Raw genomic sequence first — 24,748 nt, forward strand, 5'->3', positions numbered from 1 at the left:
ATGACCAGCGCACCCCTCTTATGCGCCATTACTCCGAGGAGCTCCCGGTCGTTGACCAAGGCGAGATTAGGGCGGCTCTAGAACAGCTTAAAAACAACAAAGCTCCGGGAGATGACGGAATCACAACAGAGTTGCTTAAGGCAGGCGGGACTCCGGTCCTGAAAGAGCTAGCAAGCCTCTTTAATTCCGTCATCCAACATGGCAAGACCCCGGAAACGTGGAGCGGGAGTGAAGTGGTACTGTTTTTCAAGAAAGGTGATAAAACCCTCTTGAAAAACTACAGACCAATCTCCCTCCTGAGTCACGTGTATAAGCTGTTCTCAAGAGTCGTCACGAACCGTCTCGCCAGACGACTTGACGAGTTCCAGCCCCCAGAGCAAGCCGGCTTTCGATCAGGCTACAGCACCGTGGACCACATCCATACTGTTCGGCAGATTGTACAGAAGACCGAAGAGTACAATCAGCCGCTGTGTATGGCATTTGTGGACTACGAGAAAGCCTTCGACTCCATCGAAACCTGGGCAGTGCTCGACTCATTGCAGAGATGTCATATCGATTGGAGATATATCGAGGTACTGAGATGTCTGTACAACGCCGCTACAATGACTGTCCACATCCAGGACTGTAAGACGAAGGCGATCCAACTGCGCAGAGGGGTGAGACAGGGGGATGTAATATCCCCGAAACTGTTCACCAACGCGTTGGAAGACGTTTTCAAAACGCTGGATTGGACTAGGTATGGAGTCAATGTAAACGGCGAGTACATCTCACACCTTCGATTTGCCGACGATATCGTCATCATAGCAGAGTCGCTGGAACAACTCACCGAAATGCTGCGTAGCCTAGGCGAGTCTTCCCGGTGTGTCGGTCTCGGTATAAACTTGGACAAGACCAAGGTCATGTTCAATAGGCATGTCGTGCCGGGACCGATATACGTCGAGGGGAAACCTCTCGAAGTTGTTAGTGAATATACCTACCTAGGACAGATAATACAAGTCGGTAGGAACAACTTCGAGAAGGAAGCCGATCGAAGAATTCGCTTGGGATGGGCAGCATTTGGCAACCTTCGTCAAGTCCTCAAGTCGTCTATACCGCAATGTTTGAAGACGAAAGTCTTCAACCAATGCGTCTTACCTGCCATGACATACGGTGCCGAAACGTGGACACTAACTGCGGGACTAGTCCACAAATTCAAAGTCGCTCAGCGTGCTATGGAGCGAGCTATGCTCGGAGTATCTTTGAAGGATAAGATCAGAAATGAGATTATCCGGAAAAGAACCGGAGTCACCGACATAGCTTGCAATATTAGCAGGCTGAAGTGGCAGTGGGCTGGTCACGTATGTCGTAGGACCGATGGCCGTTGGAGCAGACGAGTCCTAGAGTGGAGACCGCGAATCGGCAAGCGCAGCGTAGGGCGCCCTCCAGCCAGGTGGACCGACGACCTTAAGAAGGTGGCGGGCACCAACTGGATGCGGAAGGCGGAGAACAGGGAGCTTTGGCGCACCTTGGGAGAGGCCTATGTTCAGCAGTGGACAACGATTGGCTGTTGATTGATTGATATTGACATTTATTTTAGCTTATAATATTTGTACTCAAGAGGTAAATTAATCATAAGCTGATTGTTGTTGCCGGGTGTTTATTTATTTAGCTAAACACAACAAATTATATAAAAATAATTAAAGCATAGTTATTTAATCAAGATTGCAACCCTAGGCTTTATTATAGTTTCCAATCAATTGCTTAAAGGCAACATTAATTAAACCAAAAAAAAATATTATTATTTTATATGTAAGTTCAAGTATCAATAAGGAATTTCAAATAATATATTGATCTATTTTCATAATACATACATTATACGTAATATGTGATTTATTATGAAGTAAGATATGAGCAGTACAACTCGGCAAGGAAAAACAACTACAAAATAAAACATTTGTCAGGCGCACATTTTCTTTATTTGAGAACCAGTGCTAAGTGTTACAAAATATAATTTTGAGATTTAATTCGAAATATTAAGTTGCACTAAAATGATTTCAAAATTACAATACTTCAAAAAAATAATTTAGCAGAGTACATTTACCTGAAAAGTTTATTCACAAAATAAAATGTAATCTTAACGAACCTGCAAATAATAAGGTGCAACTTTTAACAATTGTGTTGGCATAGCCTTGCCAACAATTAGCAAAGTTGAAATAGCTCTAACATTTTAATTATATTATATAGCACAGCCATAAAAAAACAGTGCTACCACTACCATTGACTCCTGCCAAATAACATAATAGCTACATAATTCATAGTTACAGCTTCTAATGATTTATATTATTTTTGACGAATACTTTCGTAAATTACATCTGAAGAATTTTCTTAAGTACATTCTAACATTTAATAAAAATAAAATCACGTCTTAAAATTTGTTTAGTGAATTCCAATCGAAACTTACAACTAAAACTGTAACTATACTAGAAATCAAAAATATATTTAGAAATTCATTTCATATAAATTAATTAAGTGAACTTTTGTCATCATTATAATTTCACGTGTAATATTTAACGACATTCTATTAAAAGAAAATGCTTCATTTTTCTTAAATCATAATACGACTTCTATATAATCTGCAATAATACTTCACATAATATATTATTGCAATATAATATATTAAGTACTACATAATATAAAATGTAATTCAACATACAACACTGTATGAATATATAAAAGGCACAAACAATATAAAGTGTTTCTATATCGATGAAATATTTCATTAGATGTGCACATTTTACTGACGCATGATCTTCAGAAAATATATGCAGTCAAGAAATACTATAAAAATAGTTGCTTTATTTGGCATTTACAATTATTTGATAAATACAGAGAGTTACACAGAGATGTTAAAAATTTAAAATCGCAGATATAATATAGCTTAAACTACAAATATAATTTACGATTTGGTGTATACTATAATGTCGCAAAATGGAATTTTATAAATATTATTAAATATAGACATTATAATGATTCAAATTTACACCTTAAGAGCATCTTTCTTTGGAATCTTTGGTGATCTTGGCTTCGCACCGTTTATATTTTTTAAGTTATTTAAATCTGTGTCATTTGTCTGTTCATGACCATTCATTTTATGGAGACCACTTATTCTGCTGTACACTTGGTTCTTCTCTCCGGAGTGTCCATTGGTCTTGTTGCAGCTGTGTCCATTCAATTTTACTCCACCGTGTCCATTAATTTTATCAGCTTCGTGGCCATTTAGTCTATTTGCATGACCATTTGTTAAACATTTTATTTGCCCTGATAAACCAAAATAGACTTTTATTCCTCGCAAGAACGTACAAAAACGACACTGGCGTAATTATGTTAGTCACTAGAATAAACTATTAGCATAAATTGTTAGTGTCCACATTGAAATAAAACCTCTTGATCAACATTAGTTGCTACTGCTGGAATTGTCAGTTGTAAGTATATCAGAGTACGAATGTCCCAGAATGACGGCTTTCGTATCTGTAAAGTTATTTTATCTTTAATCTTTGGGAATCCCAACAATGGGATACTACTGGAGTGAGTTATAAAATATACACGGATCAGTGCAAAACACCTATGTGACACTAAAAGACAACACTAACACATTCTAGGTAAAATAAATACATCGACAAATCATTATATCAATAAATATAGCTGGATTATCTACAACAACAAATAATATTAAGAAATATTAATTTATTCTAGTCTCAATCATAATTACGCCAGTTTATACAAAATACAAAATATAATACATGCACAAATTATATGATGAATACAGAAATAAAATATCATTTCATTAAAAAATAAATATTTAATGTCTTTCATGCAGAAACTGTTTTTTATTTTATATTTTGAGTTATTTGTACCTTTTTTTTTTTTGGAAAATAAATACATTTTTAGTGGAGTATGGCACAAAAATTTATCATTAATTTTAGATAAGCCGAAGATAAGTGCATATTTTAGAAAATAATACCCACCATTATAATCTGAACCCGCGTAGTACTTGGTCGATGTTTTCCAATCTTCCTTTAGAGATAAATTATACATGGAATATGCTGGATCTCCGGTCACCTCCTTCTCGATAGTTAGGAACTTTGGCAGAGAAGCTACCAACGCGTCCTGATCGTAAGCCGCACTGTATGTTTCGAGAAGTACCAAACCACGACACCTGAAAAATATATTACTTATGAGAACGATATATATTAATTTCAAAATTATTACATAAAATATATAGCAGTTTTCTGATAACAAACAACACCTATTTATTTACCTGATCGTAAGTCCACCACCAAAATCTCAAGAGATATAGGTAAATGACAAAAACATAAAGGAAAACAGTTTATTAGGCAAATTTGAACATATTCATATATATACATAAATACAATACATATAAGCGATAAGATTTAACAATATATCACCTGGGATGCGTTGGCTGTCTATAAATGTCCAACTGGTAATATTGATTATTGAAGATGAAGCAACGGCGTTTCTTAAATATCGTGAAATGTGCATCGTCGCGCTGCGGTAGCATATTGAGATAGTCCCTATGCGTCAACTGAGTACGCACTTCAACGGACTGCCCGTTCGTGGGGTGGAATTTCCTCACAGTGTGAATATAAGACCAGTGGCCCTTCTGACCTCGCTTGCGAAGCCTGACTTGAGCCTTGCGGAAATCACTCTGTAAGTAATTATGAACGACGTCGAAGTCTTGGAACGGCGGGAATTCGGTATCGGGGCGGAGAGGACTCTTGATGAGGAACTTGCGTTTCTTGGAGTTGACGTTGAGCCGATCGCCTGTGTCGATGCCGATCCGCTGGCAGACGCAGGCGATTAGACGGTTCATCTTCTTGTCGAAGTCAGTCGAGTTATCGATGACATCGAAATACGGATGGCCTATCCAAGCAGCCGCCGCGTTGTAGTCGAGCTCCCTGGCGAGCTCCACGCCCTCCGAGCGACATGCATGATCCTGTTCACAACGAATATATTTAGAAATGTTCCGCAATACGTGCAATTTTATTAAATCAGTCACATGTACGGGACAAGCCCTATCTAATTATAATAATCATTTTGGTTGGTATACTGTATATAGTAGATATATTAGTTACTCGAGTAATAAAAGAAGTATAAATAGAATCATGAGACACGATACAATGCTCTTCATGAGTTTTCTATGTACCAGATTCTTAGTTATCGCCAAATTGTCTTAATCTTTTATTGACAAAGTCTACTTATCATTTGTTTTGTTTTTTTTTTTTTTACAGATTATATAACACAGTATGATTGTATATTTGTCATATTTAATCTTATTGTTTCGTACATTTGATTCGAAATCCCAGTTAATATATTTCATGTGTATCAATCAATCGTTGATTGTCACGTGTGATAAGCCGTTGGATATTAAATTGGCAGTTGGCCAGTGGAACGTCAATGGGAGTTGCCGTTCGATAATAATAATCCCTAAAAATATATCCATCACACATTATCTGATATTTTAAATATTTATTTTTTAATATACTTAACAACGAGACAGAAACCCAGACTGATATATTAACAAACTTTTTGAATTACATAATTTTATATTATTTCAAAGACAAAATAAATATGTATGAGTGAAATATCAACGTTATTTATTTCACAGGATTATGCCTGTTTATAGTTAAATGAATTATTTATAATAGCCTTGGTTTGAAAATAATATCTAGATGATAAATGCCAACCAAGCAGTCATCGTTACATACGAGTTATGTATGTATTCATATCACATAAGTCTAAGTCACGTTTCGTACAAAGTAAAACCGTATATATTATTTTAACGTTTATATATTATTTTAATAATAGCAGAGATCGACAGACTGTTCATGAAATACAAACTATGGCGTCCGTTTTTTTTTATAGAATAGGAAGGCGGACGCGCATATGGGCCACATAATGGTAAGTGGTCACCAACGCCTATAGACATCGGCATTGTAAGAAATGTTAACCATCGCGTACATCAGCAATGCGCCACAAACCTTGGGAACTAACGTGTTATGTCCCTTGTGCCTGTAATTACACTGGCTCGCTCATCCTTCAAACCGGAACACAACAATACCAACTGCTGTTTTACGGTAGAATATCTGATGAGTGGGTGATACCTACCCAGACGAGCTTGCACAAAGCTCTACCACCATAAACGAAAGAAAATATTATTGGATCGTATTTCATTCTATACATAGTTAGCTAGTTAGTTTTATCTCTTATTAACTATTAACAAACGAACAAAATATGTATACACTGTATTGTTACAGGCAATTAAATAATTATTAAGGAACCGCGTCACGCTACGATTTTGTGACGTAAATATCACTATGACTACGCTGCTTTCATGGTTATTTATATCTTACAAAAATCTTTTTTTCATAAATATACTAACGCTTTACCCGCGGCTTCACTTGCGTCATAATTCAAAATTGCTTACAATGTCTATAGCTCATTCTACAAAGATGAAGGATTTTCAATACAAACTTTCATACCTTTTATCGCTACCGATCGATTGAATAGTTACGTGAAAGCGTAAAAAAAAAACTCACTTTCCCATTTATGATATTAGATTTTTATCACAAGGACTTTGATATCGAAACGGAAATACTTACTTTTTAACAGACGATAAGATTTAATCGGATTTTAAGACAATATTTTTTATATACTTTTTTCCGGACGCGGCTTCGATCGCGTGCGAGCTGTAAAGTATCGTATGTCCTTTTCTATAACCCTGAGAACGTGTACGCAAAATTTTATCATAATTGGCTAAGTAGTTTAGATGTGAATGAGTAACTGTCAGACAAACAACTTTACTGGTGGTAGGACTTTGTGCAAGCTCGTCTGGGTAGGTACCACCCACTCATCAGATATTCTGCCGCAGAACAGCAATACTTGATGTTGTTGTGTTCCGGTTTGAAGGGTGAGCGAGCCAGTGTAATTACAGGCACAAGGGACATAGAATCTTGGTTCCCAAGGTTGGTGGCGCATTGGCTGTAAGCGATGGTTGACATTTCTTACAATGCCAATGTCTAAGGGCGTTTGGTGACCACTTACCATCAGGTGGCCCATATGCTCGTCCACCTTCCTATTCTATAAAAAAAAAAAACAACAAGAAAACGTACTCTTGCATTTATAGCACTAGTAAGGTTTGCTTCTCCTTTATGAAAATATATAGAAATAAAAAATCTAAATCGATTTATTGTAATTGTTTTACGACCTGTATGCGGTAAAAATAATAAATAAGGTATTTTTTTATCAAAATGAAATTCGCGAAGATAATAAAAACGCGTTTTATCATTAGTTTATATTTAAGTTTTAAATGTATAAGAATAAAGTATTAAACACAATGAATTTCCATAAAGTGATACATTATCAACAAACACACCATTGAAATGGAACAAAAGTGTTTCAATTGATTACGTCGAATGAATTAAACATAATACATACTTATTTATAAATGAATAAAATAAAATTAATATTTTCAATCATATAATAATATATCATAAGTCTGGCAGGATACGTTAATTAATGTCATATTTGTTTCTTTTGTTGAAACATGATTATAATTTTAGTAGCACTTACAAATACCGATAGCCGAGGTGGTTTAGTGGTTAGATAAACATGAATGTCACTTAAATGTTGTGTTTATAATTCATCTCGTGCTCGGAAGTCATTGCGACTATTATATTGTCAAATGAAACCATTTTGTAGGTCAATCCACCAACCCGCGTAGTTGCAATGTCGTGGAATAAACTGCAAAATCTAAATCTCAATATCACACGCTGTTCCTTTTATAAATAAACCTGTTTTATGTATATATTAGTACATACCTCAGTTGAATAGAAGTCTTCAGCTCCGTTAGCTGCTGAAACCATATGCACGATGTGATTGTATCTATTATCCCGCAATTCCACACTATTCCAGTTGTTAGCGCTCAACATCGCCTCCCACTTTTCCTTTGATATAACTGTGAAACAATTGTAAATATTTATCACTTACTAAATATAGCTACGTATCTTACGATAGGATATTTTGTTTGTTTATGTATTAGAATAACTATTATTTATTAGGTAATAAACTGAAGAGAAATAGATGAGCCAAGTACCTAAGGGAAGTTTAAGAGCTCATTTATCACTATGATAACCGGGAACGAACAACAAAAGCAATCTCAAGAGGAATCAAATACTTTGTTGATATTTATGACAAATTAGGTGTCTCCCATATAAATATATATATAATTATATCCCATAAGTGCAAGGTAAAATATAATATAATCGAGATCGAGAAAAATAATCAAATATTTCTGATCCACAGGGAACTATCGCGGTGTTTTAAGGTGTACTAGGTTTTTTTTTTTAATTTAATAAAAATCAAACATTTTTATTTTTCATTTTTTGTATCATTCCTTTGTAGCTATTGTTTAAACTTATTTATAAATAAAAGAAATGTTGATATCTCATGCATTATTGACGCATGTGTTGTTAGATAAATAACACGCGATTCTAAGTTATGACGTTAAATAATAATTATTATAAATTACGTAATTAATTTATATAATAAAACAGAAATTGCATAATATATTCATTACAAATAATTGTTTTGGTCTAGGTTACTTTATTACTTGAAGGTTTATGAAAAGAGTGATTTTAACCGCGTTATACGCATCCGCTCCACCCCCGTTGGTCGTAGCAATGTTATATAATCTTTCTCAATAAATGTTGCTATCAAACGATTATTTCAAATCGGACTGGTATCGCGACGAACAAACAAACAAACTCTTCAGCTTTATAACATGAAAGTACAGATTTAGAGCGATAATAAATAACCAACATTTTTTTTATAGAATAGGAAAGCGGACGAGCATATATGGGTTACCTGATGATACCAATCTTGGGAACTAAGATGTTATGTCCCTTGTGCCTGTAATTACACTGGCTCACTTACCCTTCAAATCGGAACACAACATAAAATAATGAAATCCTTAGGTACTAATATTATAAATGCGATAATTGATCTTATTTACCGATCATCCTGAAATTCTGTATGCACGTTGTAAGGGGAACAGAAAATAACATAGGATAACTAACATTTCCCCCAAAATATATATTAAATTAATTCCGTTTAAATTAAATTAAATTTCCAATAAAGTTATTTCTTTATGCTAGATTTTTTTATTCTTTTATTTATTATTCAAATGGTTTATAAATTTTTATCACTAACATCGCGCGAATTATGAGAAGTTCCCTTAAACAATGGCTCCAAACAGACCATTGATTGAGTTCAGTTGAATGTTTTCAAAATATCTATGATATTTCCGTGAAATCATTATGTTATAAATTTCTTGATAGTTTTTTCTTTATTACTGATAAAAGAAGATATGGGAACACCTTTAACGAATGATTTATTTGGCTATACTTATGCATTGCTCCGCTCTGTTTCCGCGTTTAACGTGATTGCACGTTTATGATATTAGTGTATACCCTTTTCAATAAATCGGCTATTGTTAATCCGTAATACGAGCGTTCAAACAAACACTTGAGCTCTTTTATATTCGTTCCAATATATATTATTCCTTTACTTAATTTTGTTTATTAATATAGATATATGTAGCAGCACTTCTGTATTTATATGATCGATTAGAGGATCCAAGTTAAAGTAATTTAGTGTGACTGTACCTCTTTATAAACCGAGATGGCCCAGTGGTAAGAACGCGTGATTCTTAACCGATGATTGTGGGTACAACCCCGGGCAAGCACCACTGAATTTTCATGTGCTTAATTTGTGATTATAATTCATCTCGTGCTATACGGTGTAGGAAAACATCGTGAGGAAAACTGCATGTATCTAATTTCACTGAAATTCTGCCACATGTGTATTCGCCAACCAGCATTGGAGCAGCGTGGTGGAATAAGCTCCATACCTTCTCCCCAAAAAGGGAGAGGAGCCTAAGCCCAGCAGTGGGACATTCACAGGCTGTTACTGTACTTCTTTATGTCATGTATTCTAAGAACATCAGCCGATGTAAAAAAAATAGGATCGTTGAACTTTTAGAAGCGTCTAGAGGACATAACCATAAGTATCAATGGCGGACAGTACAATATAAAAAACAAAACAACAAAATGGCATTTATATTATATACGACGATGATATATATATATTATTACTATTGCATAGCGTCTCACAATAAAAAGAAATATAATGTATAACTATAGATATATTTTTTACTAGATATTTAATAAAACATTAATAAAAGTCAGAACTCTATCAAATAGTTAAAAGACGCACGTCTTATTATGTAATGTAACTATTCAAAAATATATGAGCCTACTTGAATGAAGAATATTTTGATTTCGTTAATTATTGTATAAAAACATATCGCCTTACTTATAAACGTTGTTAAGCGGTTTAGTTAAACACTGATTTCTCTCTTTCTGTCATCATTGATTTGACATTTAAAAGAAGAAGACACAACATTCAACTCATCACGTTCAAAACAACATTTATAAGATAAGTCGTTAAAGACTATCTAATATCAATCCAAAAAATACTAGGTGTTGGCAAAGTGCGATGTCAGTCACATTAATCACATAATTACACGCTCGCGACGACACGCATCATTACTCGGAGACACCTAAAAGCGTTGTAGGAGTCATTAAGCTAAAAGCTCTATCGTTCGACCTTGTATATCCATATATCCATATATAAAGTCCAGCCATATATAAAGTACATATGCGCATTTACAATATTCTAGCTTTCGTGTCATTTCTGCGCATATCGATGATTAGTTACGAAATCGAATTTGTATATAGCAAGCTTATCTATTTATCGAATTTTATGTAATACTAAAAATACATTTTTCATAACATTAAAACGTATAGGAAACGAAATAATAGTGATAAACATTTGTGAAGCTATTGGTTATTGTAAAATTGAATCGTGTTGTCATTTTTCGTAATAAGCCTTTTTTGATATATAGTTTCTTAAAAATAAATATGATAGGAAAACTTTGTAGATTTGTAATAAAAGAAAAAACAGTTTGTGCTAATGATACCGGCCTAAAGTTCTTTAACTAGAGCAATGTACTCAGTACACGAGTTCCAAGCTAAGTATCTCTCTTTTAGCAGATAATTAGTTTTACAATGTTACTTAGTTTTTTTTTTTAAAGAGAATGTTTCGTTTCGCATATAATGTAAATTTATGGTAGCCGTCCTGGCGTGTACCATCTACTTACAATTAAATTTTACCGCCAAGCTATAACCCTTTTTATTTTGGCGTTTAATATCTAAGGTTAGTGAGCCAGTGTAATTTATTAAAGAGATGCATAAACGGTGTATCAAGTGGATTACAATTCTTATAGTGCCAGTGTCTTTGAGCGATGGTGGTCACCTACCGCCAAGTGGCCTATTTAGTCGCCACTTTCCGAAAATCAATTAAATAAAAGAAATCGGGATTTCCTGATTAATGTAAACATTTCAAGGGTAATTATTTAAAAGCTATGTTTATCTAAATTATATAATAACAATCCATAGTAATTATTTGACAAGAAAAAAATTTATAACATTGCTTAAAGGTAATTTCCCTAAAACAGATGACTCGTCGTAATACTCACATGCACTAGCGTCCATGGCTCCTCGGTCGCATATAATAAGGCAGTTCCGTTGACATGTTCGTCCCAGTTCGAAGAACGTGTTCTCGATTTGAATCATGGTTTTCAATAGATTCTCCTGGAACTTCATTGCTGTAACAATATAAATGAAAATTTTAGCGTTTTTAATGTTGCCGATTAAATTTTAATTGCGCTGACACCAAAAATCTCGTAATCATAGTCTACGAATGTCATTTAAATTTTCGATATCGAGCGAACTTTAGTTTGTAAACTCATTTAATTTGCAAAAAACATTTTACAATCTAAGCCAATGTATATGATTACATTAAAAAAATCATACAAGTTATATATTTCAAAAATATATTCCACAGTATTTCCGTCTGATTTTAATCAGCCGATTAATGAAAATCTCCATTAATCGAGTCCATAAGCATCCTAACGATCCACATAGTGGCGGGGAAGTAATGCACCACCAAGAACACTGATATATATATTTTTTAGTATTTTGCACATAGTACCGACCCCAAATAAACGGGATAAGTGTATATAAAAGGTAATTGCATCATATTTAGCAAGATAAGGAGAACTACCGCATATAGCGTATGATGCTACGAATCCGCCTTATGTACCCGCATTTTCGCGATTTGGAACAAAGCCAAAGCAATTCAATTGTTAAAATTTTTATTACGTTTGATTTCATATATTTAAAAAAGGAAACATGGAGCAATTTTTATGATCGAGTATTTAATTAAAACTATAATAAATAACATAACAAAATATGCTTAAGTTAATAATGATAACTTATAGTTACGTTGATTTTATATAACTCTAGCAACATGGATATTATTCCTTCTGTTCAAATGTCGACCGTAGCCATCTTCAATCAATTATGTTACAACACAGGAATTATTATAAAGGACAAGTTTGTGCACAAATACAGGTAATAGCCCCTTGCATTACCTGTATTCGGGATTAACGGGATTTTGTTACACGGAATCTAATGATCTTCAACTGTATAAGGTAGCCACTAGACCAACGAGGCATTACTGTTCATTACATTAGTCACTGTAATATAAATTTAGTAAGCCGAGATGGCCTAGTGGTAAGAATGCGTGAATCTTAACCGATGATCGTGGGTTCAAACCCGGGCAAGCACCACTGAATTTTCATGTGCTTAATTTGTGTTTATAATTCATCTCGTGCTTAACGGTGAAGGAAAACATCGTGAGGAAACCTGCATGTGTCTAACTTCATTGAAATTCTGCCACATGTGTATTCTACCAACCCGCATTGGAGCAGCGTGGTGGAATAAGCTCCAAACCTTCTCCTCAAAAAGGGAGAGGAGGCCTTAGCCCAGCAGTGGGACATTAACAGGCTGTTACTGTGTTTACTGTACTACATTAGTCACTTATTTACATTATATACATTGCTTGCTAGTAAACAAAGGTTAATTATTGTAAGAAGTGTTCTCTTATAAATATTGATTCATCTTGTTTTATTTAACGACCAGCAACATGACTTTATTTTACGATTAGTAATAAAACCTCGAGCTGAAATATTAGTATTTAATATGAAAGTTTATTAGAAATAAATTGTTTTAGCTGCGATAAGTATATGGATATAAAATAAACGTTATTTAATAAGTTTTGTAACATAAAATATTATATTCTCAGGAATATATTAAAAAACACACACACTAGTATTGTGTTTAATATTAATTATAATCAGTCGGCTTCGGTCAGCGTAAATTCAATTTCAGTAATTACCTATAATTTATATATATAATATTCCTATAATTTTCCGACCTAATCGATTTCTGTATCACATTGGAGCCTAACTGTTCACATCTTTCGCGTTTATAATAGGATAAAATAAAAATTTATTATCTATCTTTTCTACCTACCTACTTATTTGCATACCTGAAAATAACATGAGCTATTCATTCAACCTTTTGAAGTTTCTATAGGCTTATTTTTTATTTATGGCAATAATGCTGGAGCCAACGAACCACCTGCTGCGAAATGTTGCTCGTAGGTAGTCGCTATTATTATTTACAATGTAAAAGGTATTACTAATACTTTACAATGCCATTGAGTGATCAACCGTGCAAGCTAAGTGATTGTACCTTGGATCTATAATTACACAGCCCTACTCACCCTTCATATACAAAATGAATGATGATGAATAAATGATAACATCATGTTATTTGTAGATTAAAGCATAATTATTACGGTCGAGATATCAATTAATAATAATTCGCCTTACGTATACTATTACAAATAAAATATCATAAAAACGCCACTGATACTACGTCTGCAAAAAAAAAAATTAACGTGTAAAGTATCGTTTTTTTGCTTCTTTCTCGTAAAAGTAAGGTAAGCGAAATACAAAATTTGTTTTTAAGCAGTTTTGAAAAAAAAAAATCAACAATAGCTAGTCACGAATCATATTGCGAAAAGACAAGAGTCAAGTCAGGGATATTTGAAAAAAAAAAATCTATCGATTTCTCATCGGTTTGTGATAGCAGTTTGTTTTTTTCGTTAATATTAAACATATTAGCAAAATTACTGATGTATGTATAATATACAGAACAGAATATAATCTCCACTACTGACAAGAAAAGGTCAAAGATGACATCTCTCAGTCTGTCCCAAATAAAATCTAGACGAGGTTGTCTGACGCAGACATGAAAAACATTTTTTTTTTTTCATTTAACATTATGCAGTCGACTTATTAATGACCGGCATTATTTTAACCCGGCATCATGTTAATAAACATTTATGAAATATTGAGTCATCAATGCATTGTTTAAATGACTCTCGGGTTGCTCGGCACAGTTGGTAACTGAGGTTTGAATTACAGACTTATCAGGCTTATCCTGTAACCGTAATACTAATTCTTTTATTACAATAGCGTAAACATATCCAATTATAAAAGCGTGGAATGTACTTACGGTAACATTTTTAATTTACTTAAAACTTACGTAATTCAAGTTCACTTTAAACTTATAGTTAGTTAGTAACAGCCTGTAAATGTCCCACTGCTGGGCTAAGGCCTCCTCTCCTTTTTTTTGACGAGAAGGTTTGGAGCTTATTCCACCACGCTGCTCCAATGCGGGTTGGTGGAATACACATGTGGCAGAATTTCGATTAAATTAGACACATGCAGGTTTCCTCACGATGTTTTCCTTCACCGAAAAGCACGAGATGAATTATAAACAGAAATTAAGCACATGAAAATTCGGAGGTGCTTGCCCGGGTTTGAGCCCACGTTCATCGGTTAAGATTCCTGCGTTCTTACCACTGGGCCATCTCGACTTTTTAAACTTATAGCCGAACTTAATACATAAAGCCTTACACCTTGGTCAAAGGCGGGATGGGTATTTACTAGAATATATTATGTTTTTTTTAACATACAACTAACATGAGACGTCATTATCTATTTCTATGATGAGTATTTTCAGTAAAGCTCGAATTCCTATCATGAATCAGTAACAGCCTGTTAATGTCCCACTGCTGGGCTAAGGCCTCCTCTCCCTTTTGAGGAGAAGGTTTGGAGCTTATTCCACCACGCTGCTCCAATGCGGGTTGGTAGAATACACATGTGGCAGAATTTCAATGAAATTAGACACATGCAGGTTTCCTCACGATGTTTTCCTTCACCGTTAAGCACGAGATGAATTATAAACACAAATTAAGCACATGAAAATTCAGTGGTGCTTGCCCGGGTTTGAACCCACGATCATCGGTTAAGATTCACGCGTTCTTACCACTAGGCCATCTCGGCTTCTATCATGAATAGCACCGAGAAATTGATTCGAAGAGATTTACGTTAGCGGTAAATATGTAATGCTTGTATATTTATAATATTATACCTTTTGTAGTGTTCTGTTAGGGTTAACGCCTTGATGTGTCATTCGTTTTGGCAGATTTATTCGGCGACGACCGTATTGTACTAGCGACGGAACGGCCATGGTTACCTCGATACGTTTTATTTTCGGCATATGCCAATGAACTAATGTACAAAGTCTGAACCGTTTTTTTTTTTTGCATTTTTTTTTACTAGACGAATCTTTTCAGGAAAAGAACTAATAAAAAAAATTCAGTAGACATAGGTATAAAAACGTTGCCAATAAATGACGGAAGCGGCAGCCGTAGAGACTAATTATATATTTTTTTTAAAGTCTTTAATCGCAAGACTTGGATATAATTATTTTTATAAGAAATCATCTCTTGTTCTCGAATTCACGAGAATCGTAAGATTATTACCTTGAATATAAAAACAATTACAGGAGTGATTTTTATTAAGTACGTTCTGTTGTTCATCAAGCAAATTATTGAAATAGCTAGAGTAGTAGCTGCTATTGATTTGTTTTCATTTATTTGATTTTGAAATAACATGTTACGTTTGCACTGCAGTATTCCGAAGCGCAATTTTGAACACGTTTGTTTTTTCTAACGGAAGTCAAAAAAAATTTGTTTCTTTTATTTGTTACACGAAATTTAGTTTCAAAAATGAACAAACACAAGCAAAAAATGTATTTTGTTAACCGACTTCAAAAAAATGAATTTTTCAATTCAGTTGTATTTTTTTATGTTTGTTTAGATCTCCGTAATTCATAAAGCGATATCTACAATTATTTTCTGTTTGTATACCTACTTGCTGTTTGGTCCAATTTAAATTTAAAGAAAAAATACCACCATAAGGGTAAATATAGGGGATAAAATTTTTAATGGGCTCGAATTTTATTTGAAGACGGTTATTTCTTATAAAATAATTATTAACGGTGATATTTCAAAGGTTTATAGTTTTTCAAAGGGAAAACGGTATTTTGGTTTGACGGTAGTTTGGGTTTAACGGTATTTTATTAAATGATTAACAAAAGTTATATTGATATTCGATAGTACTTGAAACAATTTAAATGAAAAATGTAAATATTGTTTGAAAGTCAAATAAAACCATAAATAACGTTTTATTGTAATTTTCTTTGTGGAAATTCAGTTTCATATAATATCTTCAGTAGCGACTGGCCAGTCTCGACGAGACCTAAGTAAACATTTGCTAGGCATCACTGCCAAGCAAAAACGTAATAAAACCGACTCGAAGCAAAATTTTTACGGCTTCTTATAGCTGTTATTATTACAGCGTGCGGTCGTGTTTTACTGGCTGACGTATGTATACAGCGATTGACAGAAATCATGAAATTCATGTCGTTTTCGTAGCAATATGTAGAATAGAATAATTTGTCGATATTCGCAGACGACGTAGCGCAAAACAGACATGCGATAACTCTATACGAGTTAGGAGAGGTTATCAGTTATCTGATAACAAATTATGGTGTTTATTTATACATAATTGCAAACATGAGCCATCTGTTTATGATATAATTTATAATTATTTTTTGATAATAATTAATATGTATCTGTAAGACATGACCTCGATAACTTAGTGATGCGCTTTTTGGCTAATTTCTACATTAAATTCACATAATATAATGCGCATTATAATAATAATAATATTAATAATAATGTCCTCCTGACCGATTTCGGCCACGGCGGCGAATCTCAAACGAGATCAGCCAACTGCGCAGGACATATAGTGCACAAGTATGTGCGCAAACACGGGTGCGCTCACTAGTCCCTCACTCTCATAATCCGATGGGCCGGCCATCCGACACGACCAGAAAGTGTTCAGTCGCAGGATCAACGGCTTTAAGTGCTTTCCGAGACACGGGAGTGTACACACTTCCAACTTCCAGACACCGGGCTGCTGTTGAGAATTTTCTGACAGAAAATCCCAATAACCATTTACTGGCCCGACCTGGGAATTGAACCCAGGACCTCCGGGTCTGCGGCCTTATATCAAGCCACTAGACCAACGAGGTAGTCATATCATATAATACTGCATGTGAACATATGTATTATAATTGCTATAGACAGCTAGCGATAAGAAAACGCCGTGAACTTGACAAACAAGTCGCCTCATTGTCACTACTTTGTATATTTTCATGCATCACGTAAACACAAACAGTATGTCGTGAGGACAAAGCAAATTAATACATAACATAACTGTATTAATTGTTATATATAATGCAGAGTCAAATACATACCGTAACGAATGAAATTTGACAATACCTCGGTATTTTTTCTATTTTTATATACATATACAGTTAAAATACGAGATAAATCAAGGTCTAACAAGGCCTAGTGGTTAGAACGCGTGAATCTTAACCGATGATCGTGGGTTCAAACCCGGGTAAACACCACTGAATTTTCATGTGCTTAATTTGTGATTATAATTCATCTCGTGCTTGACGGTGAAGGAAAACATCGTGAGGAAACCTGCATGTGTCTAATTTCATTGAAATTATGTCACATGTGTATTCTACCAACCCGCATTGGAGCAGCGTGGTGGAATAAGCTCTAAATTTTCTCCTCAAAAAGGGAGAGGAGGCCTTAGCCCAGCAGTGGGACATTAACAGGCTGTTACTGTAACATTCTTTAGGTAAATATTGATGGAGAATCAATGAACACTTCATTACTCATTCTTCATTATTTTAATTTTATTCCGATAGGTCAAAGACATAACTTTCGAATCAAGGACGAATTGCTTATAAAAGTTTTATGACATTACAGTTGGAATACTTTCAACATAAAATAATTACAAGCTCACATAAACATTTATGTTATTGAATAAAATATTACTTTTTTCTTATCTTATTATGATTATTTTCTACACTGGAAGAGACTGGTTTCGTTTTGATTAAATCATAATATTTTGACAAATTGTTTACTATTAATAAAATCGCAAGTAACCGGGTCCGATAAGCGAAAGGTCATTTGGTTATCTGCAGACAAAATTGCGGGAAATAGATCAACGGTAATACGGCAAGTGTAGGTATATATTAAAAATATACAATATTCGATAAAGAATCTTTTTTTTTAAATAATAACGCGAAACCAATTAAGAAATTAAATTAAAAGCTTCAGATTATATTATGACGTATATACCTGAAGACCTAGAAATGCTTTCAATTTAATAACAGCGCTTCATTTGAAATAATACACAAGACTAAAAAATTCTTGCTAATTTTAAAACATTGAAACTACGCTTATGAAAAAAACAACAAATAAAATATTTCGAAACTCAAACAAGAAAGTATAAACGGTATTTCCTGTCTCTCATTACGCAAATGTATATAAATAACGGAATCGTTTGATATTTCTTCGTTTTAATTTAAATATCGCGTGACTTTGAATCAACATGCTATGTCAACTTTACTGTTCAATATTTCAGTCATTATCCGATGTAACGAGATCAATTACAATCAAATCATAGGTCTTGATTTCATAAATCGTACCAACTACGCTATATAAATACAGAATTGCCCGTCTTTTATTTTATAGCCGCATTGAATGAAAAATAAATATTTCAACTGGAAAGCTAAACAGTTGCGACTTGCGGCTGGTGATTACCATAATGAAATACCTTGAAAGATTTTCTTTTAAACATAACAAAGAACTATTCACGAACCCGTTTAAATAGAAAAATATCAGAAATAGCTTCATCATTTATTGTTGTGTTAAAATTTTAGCTGTCATCGTTATTTATCAGTATCCATTGAAAACTTCACACTATACAACTATAGCAATTTGGCAATGATCAGATGGACATCGATCATGTGTCTATCGTGACGTATTGCTTGAAAGATATTAAAAATAAATTTACGTCAGTCTTATGAACAAAAATCATCAAGAGAAAAACCTAAGTAATATACAAATGATTACTTAAACAGTAAGTATCCGAATGATAAAAATAAACTACTATTTAAGTTGCCATTGAAAATCTAGCCATTATAATCATACGAATAAGTTCTAAGACTGGCATCATCGCTGTGTAATTATTACGATGAGTGAATGATAGGTATATTTAATGATATTACCGTTATTAAAAAGGTTCATAGTGGCTTTGTGTGGGTGTATTATGTAATAGCATTAATCGAGATAGCATTTAGCGGGACTACGGTGGAAACTCACCACAGTCACCTTGTATCGCCCGTGCTATAGCAGCGGCCGTGCACCTTTTGCAATGACCCCGACATTCCTCATCAGGGACTGTTATTACCTTTTCTGCTATAACAGCACAACGTAAATTTTCATCATACCGATGAATAAAAACATATTTGACACGTCATCTAAGTGATCTATTATCACAATAATACAATTTAAAAGTGAAATTCTCATAAAGAAATAAACTAGGTACAAGGTTACTCTTGAACAAATATTTTGAAATAGAAATCATTAAAACTGAGAAAACATTGTTACGATTCGACTCGATCTGTTTTCGTTTCATAATGACTTAACAAATGCTATATTATTGTTTTTTTTTTCTATGAACAATTTTTCAAAACCGGACATGACGATTTTCATAAGGTAAACAAAACTTCGCGTACACGAAACAGACGAACTACACCCACACAGTACCAAAGAACCTGATGTTTACAATTAGCATTGACGTCATAATAAAACATCTCATCGTAAGCGATTTGCTTTTACCGTTTGACGTATATCGATATATAACTTCCATCAATATCGTTCGAGATGTTAATTTTTATCAGAGATGAACGTGCATTGAAAGAACTTGTTTCAATCTAGTTTACACCGGGTACAGGTGAACAGAGCCGACGTCACTTGACGATAATATTGAGACCAGTACGAATTGGATTGCAGCGATACATAATAAATTGAACCAAGTCATAGTCGGTCATTTCGAGTAAGACATTCTGGAACTCTTAATGAACTTGAAACAAATGTAATTGTTTTTAAATTGCTCATCTAACGGCTGATCATTAAACTGGTTTAGATGTATACATAATTGACATTATTTATTTTACACTCGAAGGAGTATTATCTTAATATGTGACAAAAACTTGATTATTTTATTAGTGATCTCGTGTTCGACGGAGAAGAAAAACACCGTGAGGACAATGACGCACATGTCGAATGAAATTCCGTCACATGTGTATCCACCGAATCCCATTAGAGCAGCGTGGTGGAGTACTTTGCGAACCTTCTTAATACGAAAGGCCTTTGCCCAGCTATGGGTTTCCTTAATGTTTTTGCAATTATATTTATAGATCTTGGTTTAATTTTTTAATGTTAATACGAAAATAATTTAACATAATAACGTTGATATCATTGTACACTAAAAGCAAATCAATGCCAAGCTGAATCTGTTTTTACGGCTTATGAACTGCTTGTTCCTCGCTGTTGATAGGAATGTGTTAAGGGTATCTACATAACAATGCAACTCAACCTCACTCCTGTGTTAGTATATTCTATTTTAAATATATTTCCAGACTAGCCCTGAACGTGACCGTGAGGCGATTGCGTCAAGAACAACTCGCGTGGCCAACCGCGAAGCCCCATAAAAGAATACATATCAAGCATTTCTATTTATATGTAAGAAAATATTGATACAAAGCGTATAACATCAACGATACATGTACTTACTTAAACGTCCTTGACTTTAATGGATTTAAAAGGTTTCAAAGATTATTGCATACAAACTGTACTACATATTTAAATCTGTCGGGTATATAACTATTCAATTTTTTATTAAAACTATAAAATAAAAATAAATACTATTTAGATAAAAAAAAAAAATATACTTTCGTAAAATTATGTTAAGTCATGTAGATCTCGAATGAATTAAAGAGTATTTAAAAAAAATACTAGCAAATCCCTTATTTAAGAAATTACTAATATTCCTATTAATTATTCCTCCAATTAAGCGTACAGCTTGCTCGTGTTAGGAGTGAGGAGGACAATAGTCCGAGGAATAAGATCTAGACTAGAATAGACCTAATTTACGACTATAACATCGCTAGACTCGTAAACCATTGCGCTACTGAAGCTACAAAGCATATAAGACTTGCATATCTCAGTATTATTATTATTATATTAGATTATGTCTGAAACGCACAAGACGCTAAAGTCTTTTGTAAACATGGAGTTATACATTAAAGAGATTACGATTACGCGGTATCGTTTACGTATTCACATCTTAACTATAAAAAGACACACGTAACGATAAAGCTTCATTGGTTAGTAGTAACAGAAAGCTACTGAAACGAAAATAAATAGAACGCGTGACGCGGCGAACCGGGGCAAGTCTCTTTATTCGTAAATTGTAACAACAAAATAATATTCATTTACACGGTTATATAAGAATTCAATTGAATGATAATTTGTATGTAACTTATAAGATGTATACATTTATACATCACAAATATTATCATTCGTTCAGTGAGGACGAATTGATTTATGAACGAGAAAATATTAATACTCATACGATGTAACATGCATCTGTACAAATAATCGTCATATTAATATTTTCTTGTACTAGAATATTTCTTTCTCGTAAAATTTTAATCGTTCATAATATTCATTTTATTTGTCAACGTATGGCTAATATTTATTTTTACTCGTGTCAGGACACAATAAGTTTGTCTAGTCATGTTAATAAGACACAAAGATTAACATAAATATAACAAAGAAACAAATAATTCAAGCAAACATCAAGTATATAATATGTATGACGATGTTTTACTTTGCTTTTATTTGCTTGTCGTTTTTTTTTACTTTTTTAAATTCAGTAACGAAACATTATTAATAGTTAACCTTTATTAAGAGAAAACAATACAGTACTTCCTTTACTGTATTGAATTTATCACATTTTATTAGGTACTTTATATTAGAAGTGACAAGCCAAGGAATTAATTTTAAATATTTAAATACGAATACGATATTAAGCGAACTTGGCAGTGAAAACCCTATTCACCCTAAGATAGGTGTGTCTTTTGCTTTTACTCCCATTGCCTATATGTATAAAAAAAATACTTTCAATATGTAAAACAAAATTAATACAACTTATATCTAACACGTAAGTCTGGATTCCTAGGTTTATAATTTATAAAAAAAAATTATTATACTGATATTAAAATTTAGCTACAGTAATTGTTTTTAATTTTAATCGCTTGAAAATTTTAAGAAGCATATAAAATTAATGAGCAATCAAACTCACTTAAACAAAAGACATTTTTTTTAGCTAAGGAAATATAAATTTTAGTCATTAAATATAAGAAAATAACACTAAGGCTTTGTATACATATATAAGAAAAATAAGCATAAGCTATTTTTGAACACAAATGGAATGAATAATTTTACTCATTTTTGGCACACTGAACTTGCTGACAGCAATGACATTTGTTTGCTAATGATTGAAAAAAACACTAACAATTATAATTATATATATTATTTTACTTATACTTTATCTTTCTTACAATATAATTTATTTAATCATATTTCAATAATATTTTATGAAATTATTCTTACCTTCATCTGGGCTGAGATCTGCAAACTTTATACCGCCACTGTAAAAGAAACAAAATAATTGAAGAGCATTGTTAAGATCACCACAATTGTTTAATATGTGATTATTATAAACAAATTTTGTGATATTGATATAAAAAAAATTGTAGAACAATTATAATATGATTATTACATGTAACTATTTTTAACCCAAATAATAGAAATTTAACAAGATATTATACAAAGTTAGGCACAAGTTTTTTACTTGAAAAATATAATGATTTACAATAAAAAATATTGAGCTTCTGACCACTACTTTATTTTTATCTTTATTTTAAGGAATCTAATATGCCTCAAGATCAAATATTGCTCTGGCTATTTTTATCTATGTAGATGACAATTTTAAAAAGAGTGTCTAAAAAAATCCTAATGGATTTTTTTAAATTATTTATAATGCAACTTGCACTTTGAAAGTGTGGAGGTTGCACTTCGTACCTTAAGAGGACGGTAGCCGTTTCCGGCACCCGGAACACCTGGAAATAAACACAATGTGGAACAATGTTTTATTGGATCTCCTTACGGAGAAACCATACCAAATATGAACCACAAGGAACATTTTTCTTACTTACAACCAATCATTTTTAATAGAAAATTATAGCAAAAAACTTACATTTAAGGACATTTTCAAAACTTTAAAGTTATATCAAATTATTGACAGATATTACATATAATTTTTAGGTTTTATCGACAAGAATTGTATGCAACAAATATAACAATCACAAAAATATAATCAATAGAAAAAAATATTTATAGTACGCGAGTACAAACAAGTAAATTGATTGTTATGTTATGTATTATTTAGTTAAGTATAAAAAATAATAATTACCTTCCATCCCAAGTTTTCGAAGAATGTGCTAAGTCGGGATTGCCCTGTAGTTTTGCCGCCGCAAGGCCCTGTTTAGGTTAAAGAGTAATATGGATTGTATGAAATCGGTGCCAAGTCTCCACGTGTATTTAAAGCTAATTATTTATATTTATGTTAGTAACACAATGAGTCTTTTCTACTAAAATTAATTGAAAAACTATGAAATCAAAAACATAATTCTTTATCTCGTAATTTTTTTTAATTAATAATTTTATGTTTCTTACCTCCAGTCAACACCAATTTAAACACAATTTTCTGGGATTGATTCGCCATTTTATTCAAACGCATTTAAACACATAAATACAAATTAAGACTAAATTATTCTAAGAGGTGTGGACACGTGAATATCATAAAATTGTGAATAATACGAAAATGTTACACAGAGCCATCACAGCAAACTGCGCATCGCCTGACAGGCGCGCGACGAAATGAAAGACGAAATGAAGATAAAATTATGAATCAGAATCGAAGCTCAGACTTGTAGTGACGTTCAATGAATGAATAAATCAGTATTAGAAACGATTTTATTTAATTTTATATCGATAAAATAAAAACGTGTTTCACAAATTATTTTGTAATAGCTACAATATTCAAAAAATATTATATATTATATATAAATTAGCAAAAAAGTTAAGAAATTATGATAGGAATATAAACTGAAATATAATAATACTTTTATTATTAAATTAACACTTGCCTTTAAAAACTAGGGTTTTGATCATCAGATAAATGATTGTAGTATTTTTGTTTATCTATTTAAAAAATATTCTACAATAAAGTTATTTGAAATATAGAACT

General features: G+C 33.0%; 1 protein-coding gene across 2 annotated transcripts; it reads right to left on the bottom strand.

The window, feature by feature from the left end:
* Positions 1–1,932: 1,932 nt before the first annotated feature.
* On the bottom strand, positions 1,933–24,417 carry LOC126770016 (TRPL translocation defect protein 14). Of its 2 annotated transcripts, XM_050489132.1 has the most exons (9): positions 24,175–24,417; positions 23,912–23,979; positions 23,521–23,558; positions 23,050–23,087; positions 11,657–11,785; positions 7,878–8,014; positions 4,446–4,993; positions 4,005–4,195; positions 1,933–3,297 (listed from the first exon to the last, which is right to left on the bottom strand). In XM_050489132.1, the coding sequence occupies exons 1-9, from the start codon at positions 24,236–24,238 to the stop codon at positions 3,017–3,019; spliced, it is 1,494 nt and encodes a 497-aa protein (XP_050345089.1). In that variant the 5' UTR covers positions 24,239–24,417; the 3' UTR covers positions 1,933–3,016. The 2 variants fall into 2 exon arrangements, with proteins under 2 accessions (XP_050345089.1, XP_050345090.1); XM_050489133.1 differs by lacking the exon at positions 23,521–23,558 and having other exon boundaries at positions 24,175–24,390.
* Between the last annotated feature and the right edge of the window lie 331 nt (positions 24,418–24,748).

The sequence above is a fragment of the Nymphalis io genome, chromosome 8, assembly GCF_905147045.1.
Source record: "Nymphalis io chromosome 8, ilAglIoxx1.1, whole genome shotgun sequence".
NCBI lineage: Eukaryota > Metazoa > Arthropoda > Insecta > Lepidoptera > Nymphalidae > Nymphalis > Nymphalis io.

Coding starts and splice junctions, on each gene's coding strand:
- LOC126770016 (XM_050489132.1), bottom strand. CDS start 24,238: ATGCGTTTGAATAAAATGGCGAATCAATCCCAGAAAATTGTGTTTAAA. Junction 23,559..23,911: donor TCGAAAACTTGGGATGGAAG/GTAATTATTATT, acceptor GTTTATTTCCAG/GTGTTCCGGGTGCCGGAAAC. Junction 11,786..23,049: donor AGATCTCAGCCCAGATGAAG/GTAAGAATAATT, acceptor ATATTGTTACAG/CAATGAAGTTCCAGGAGAAT.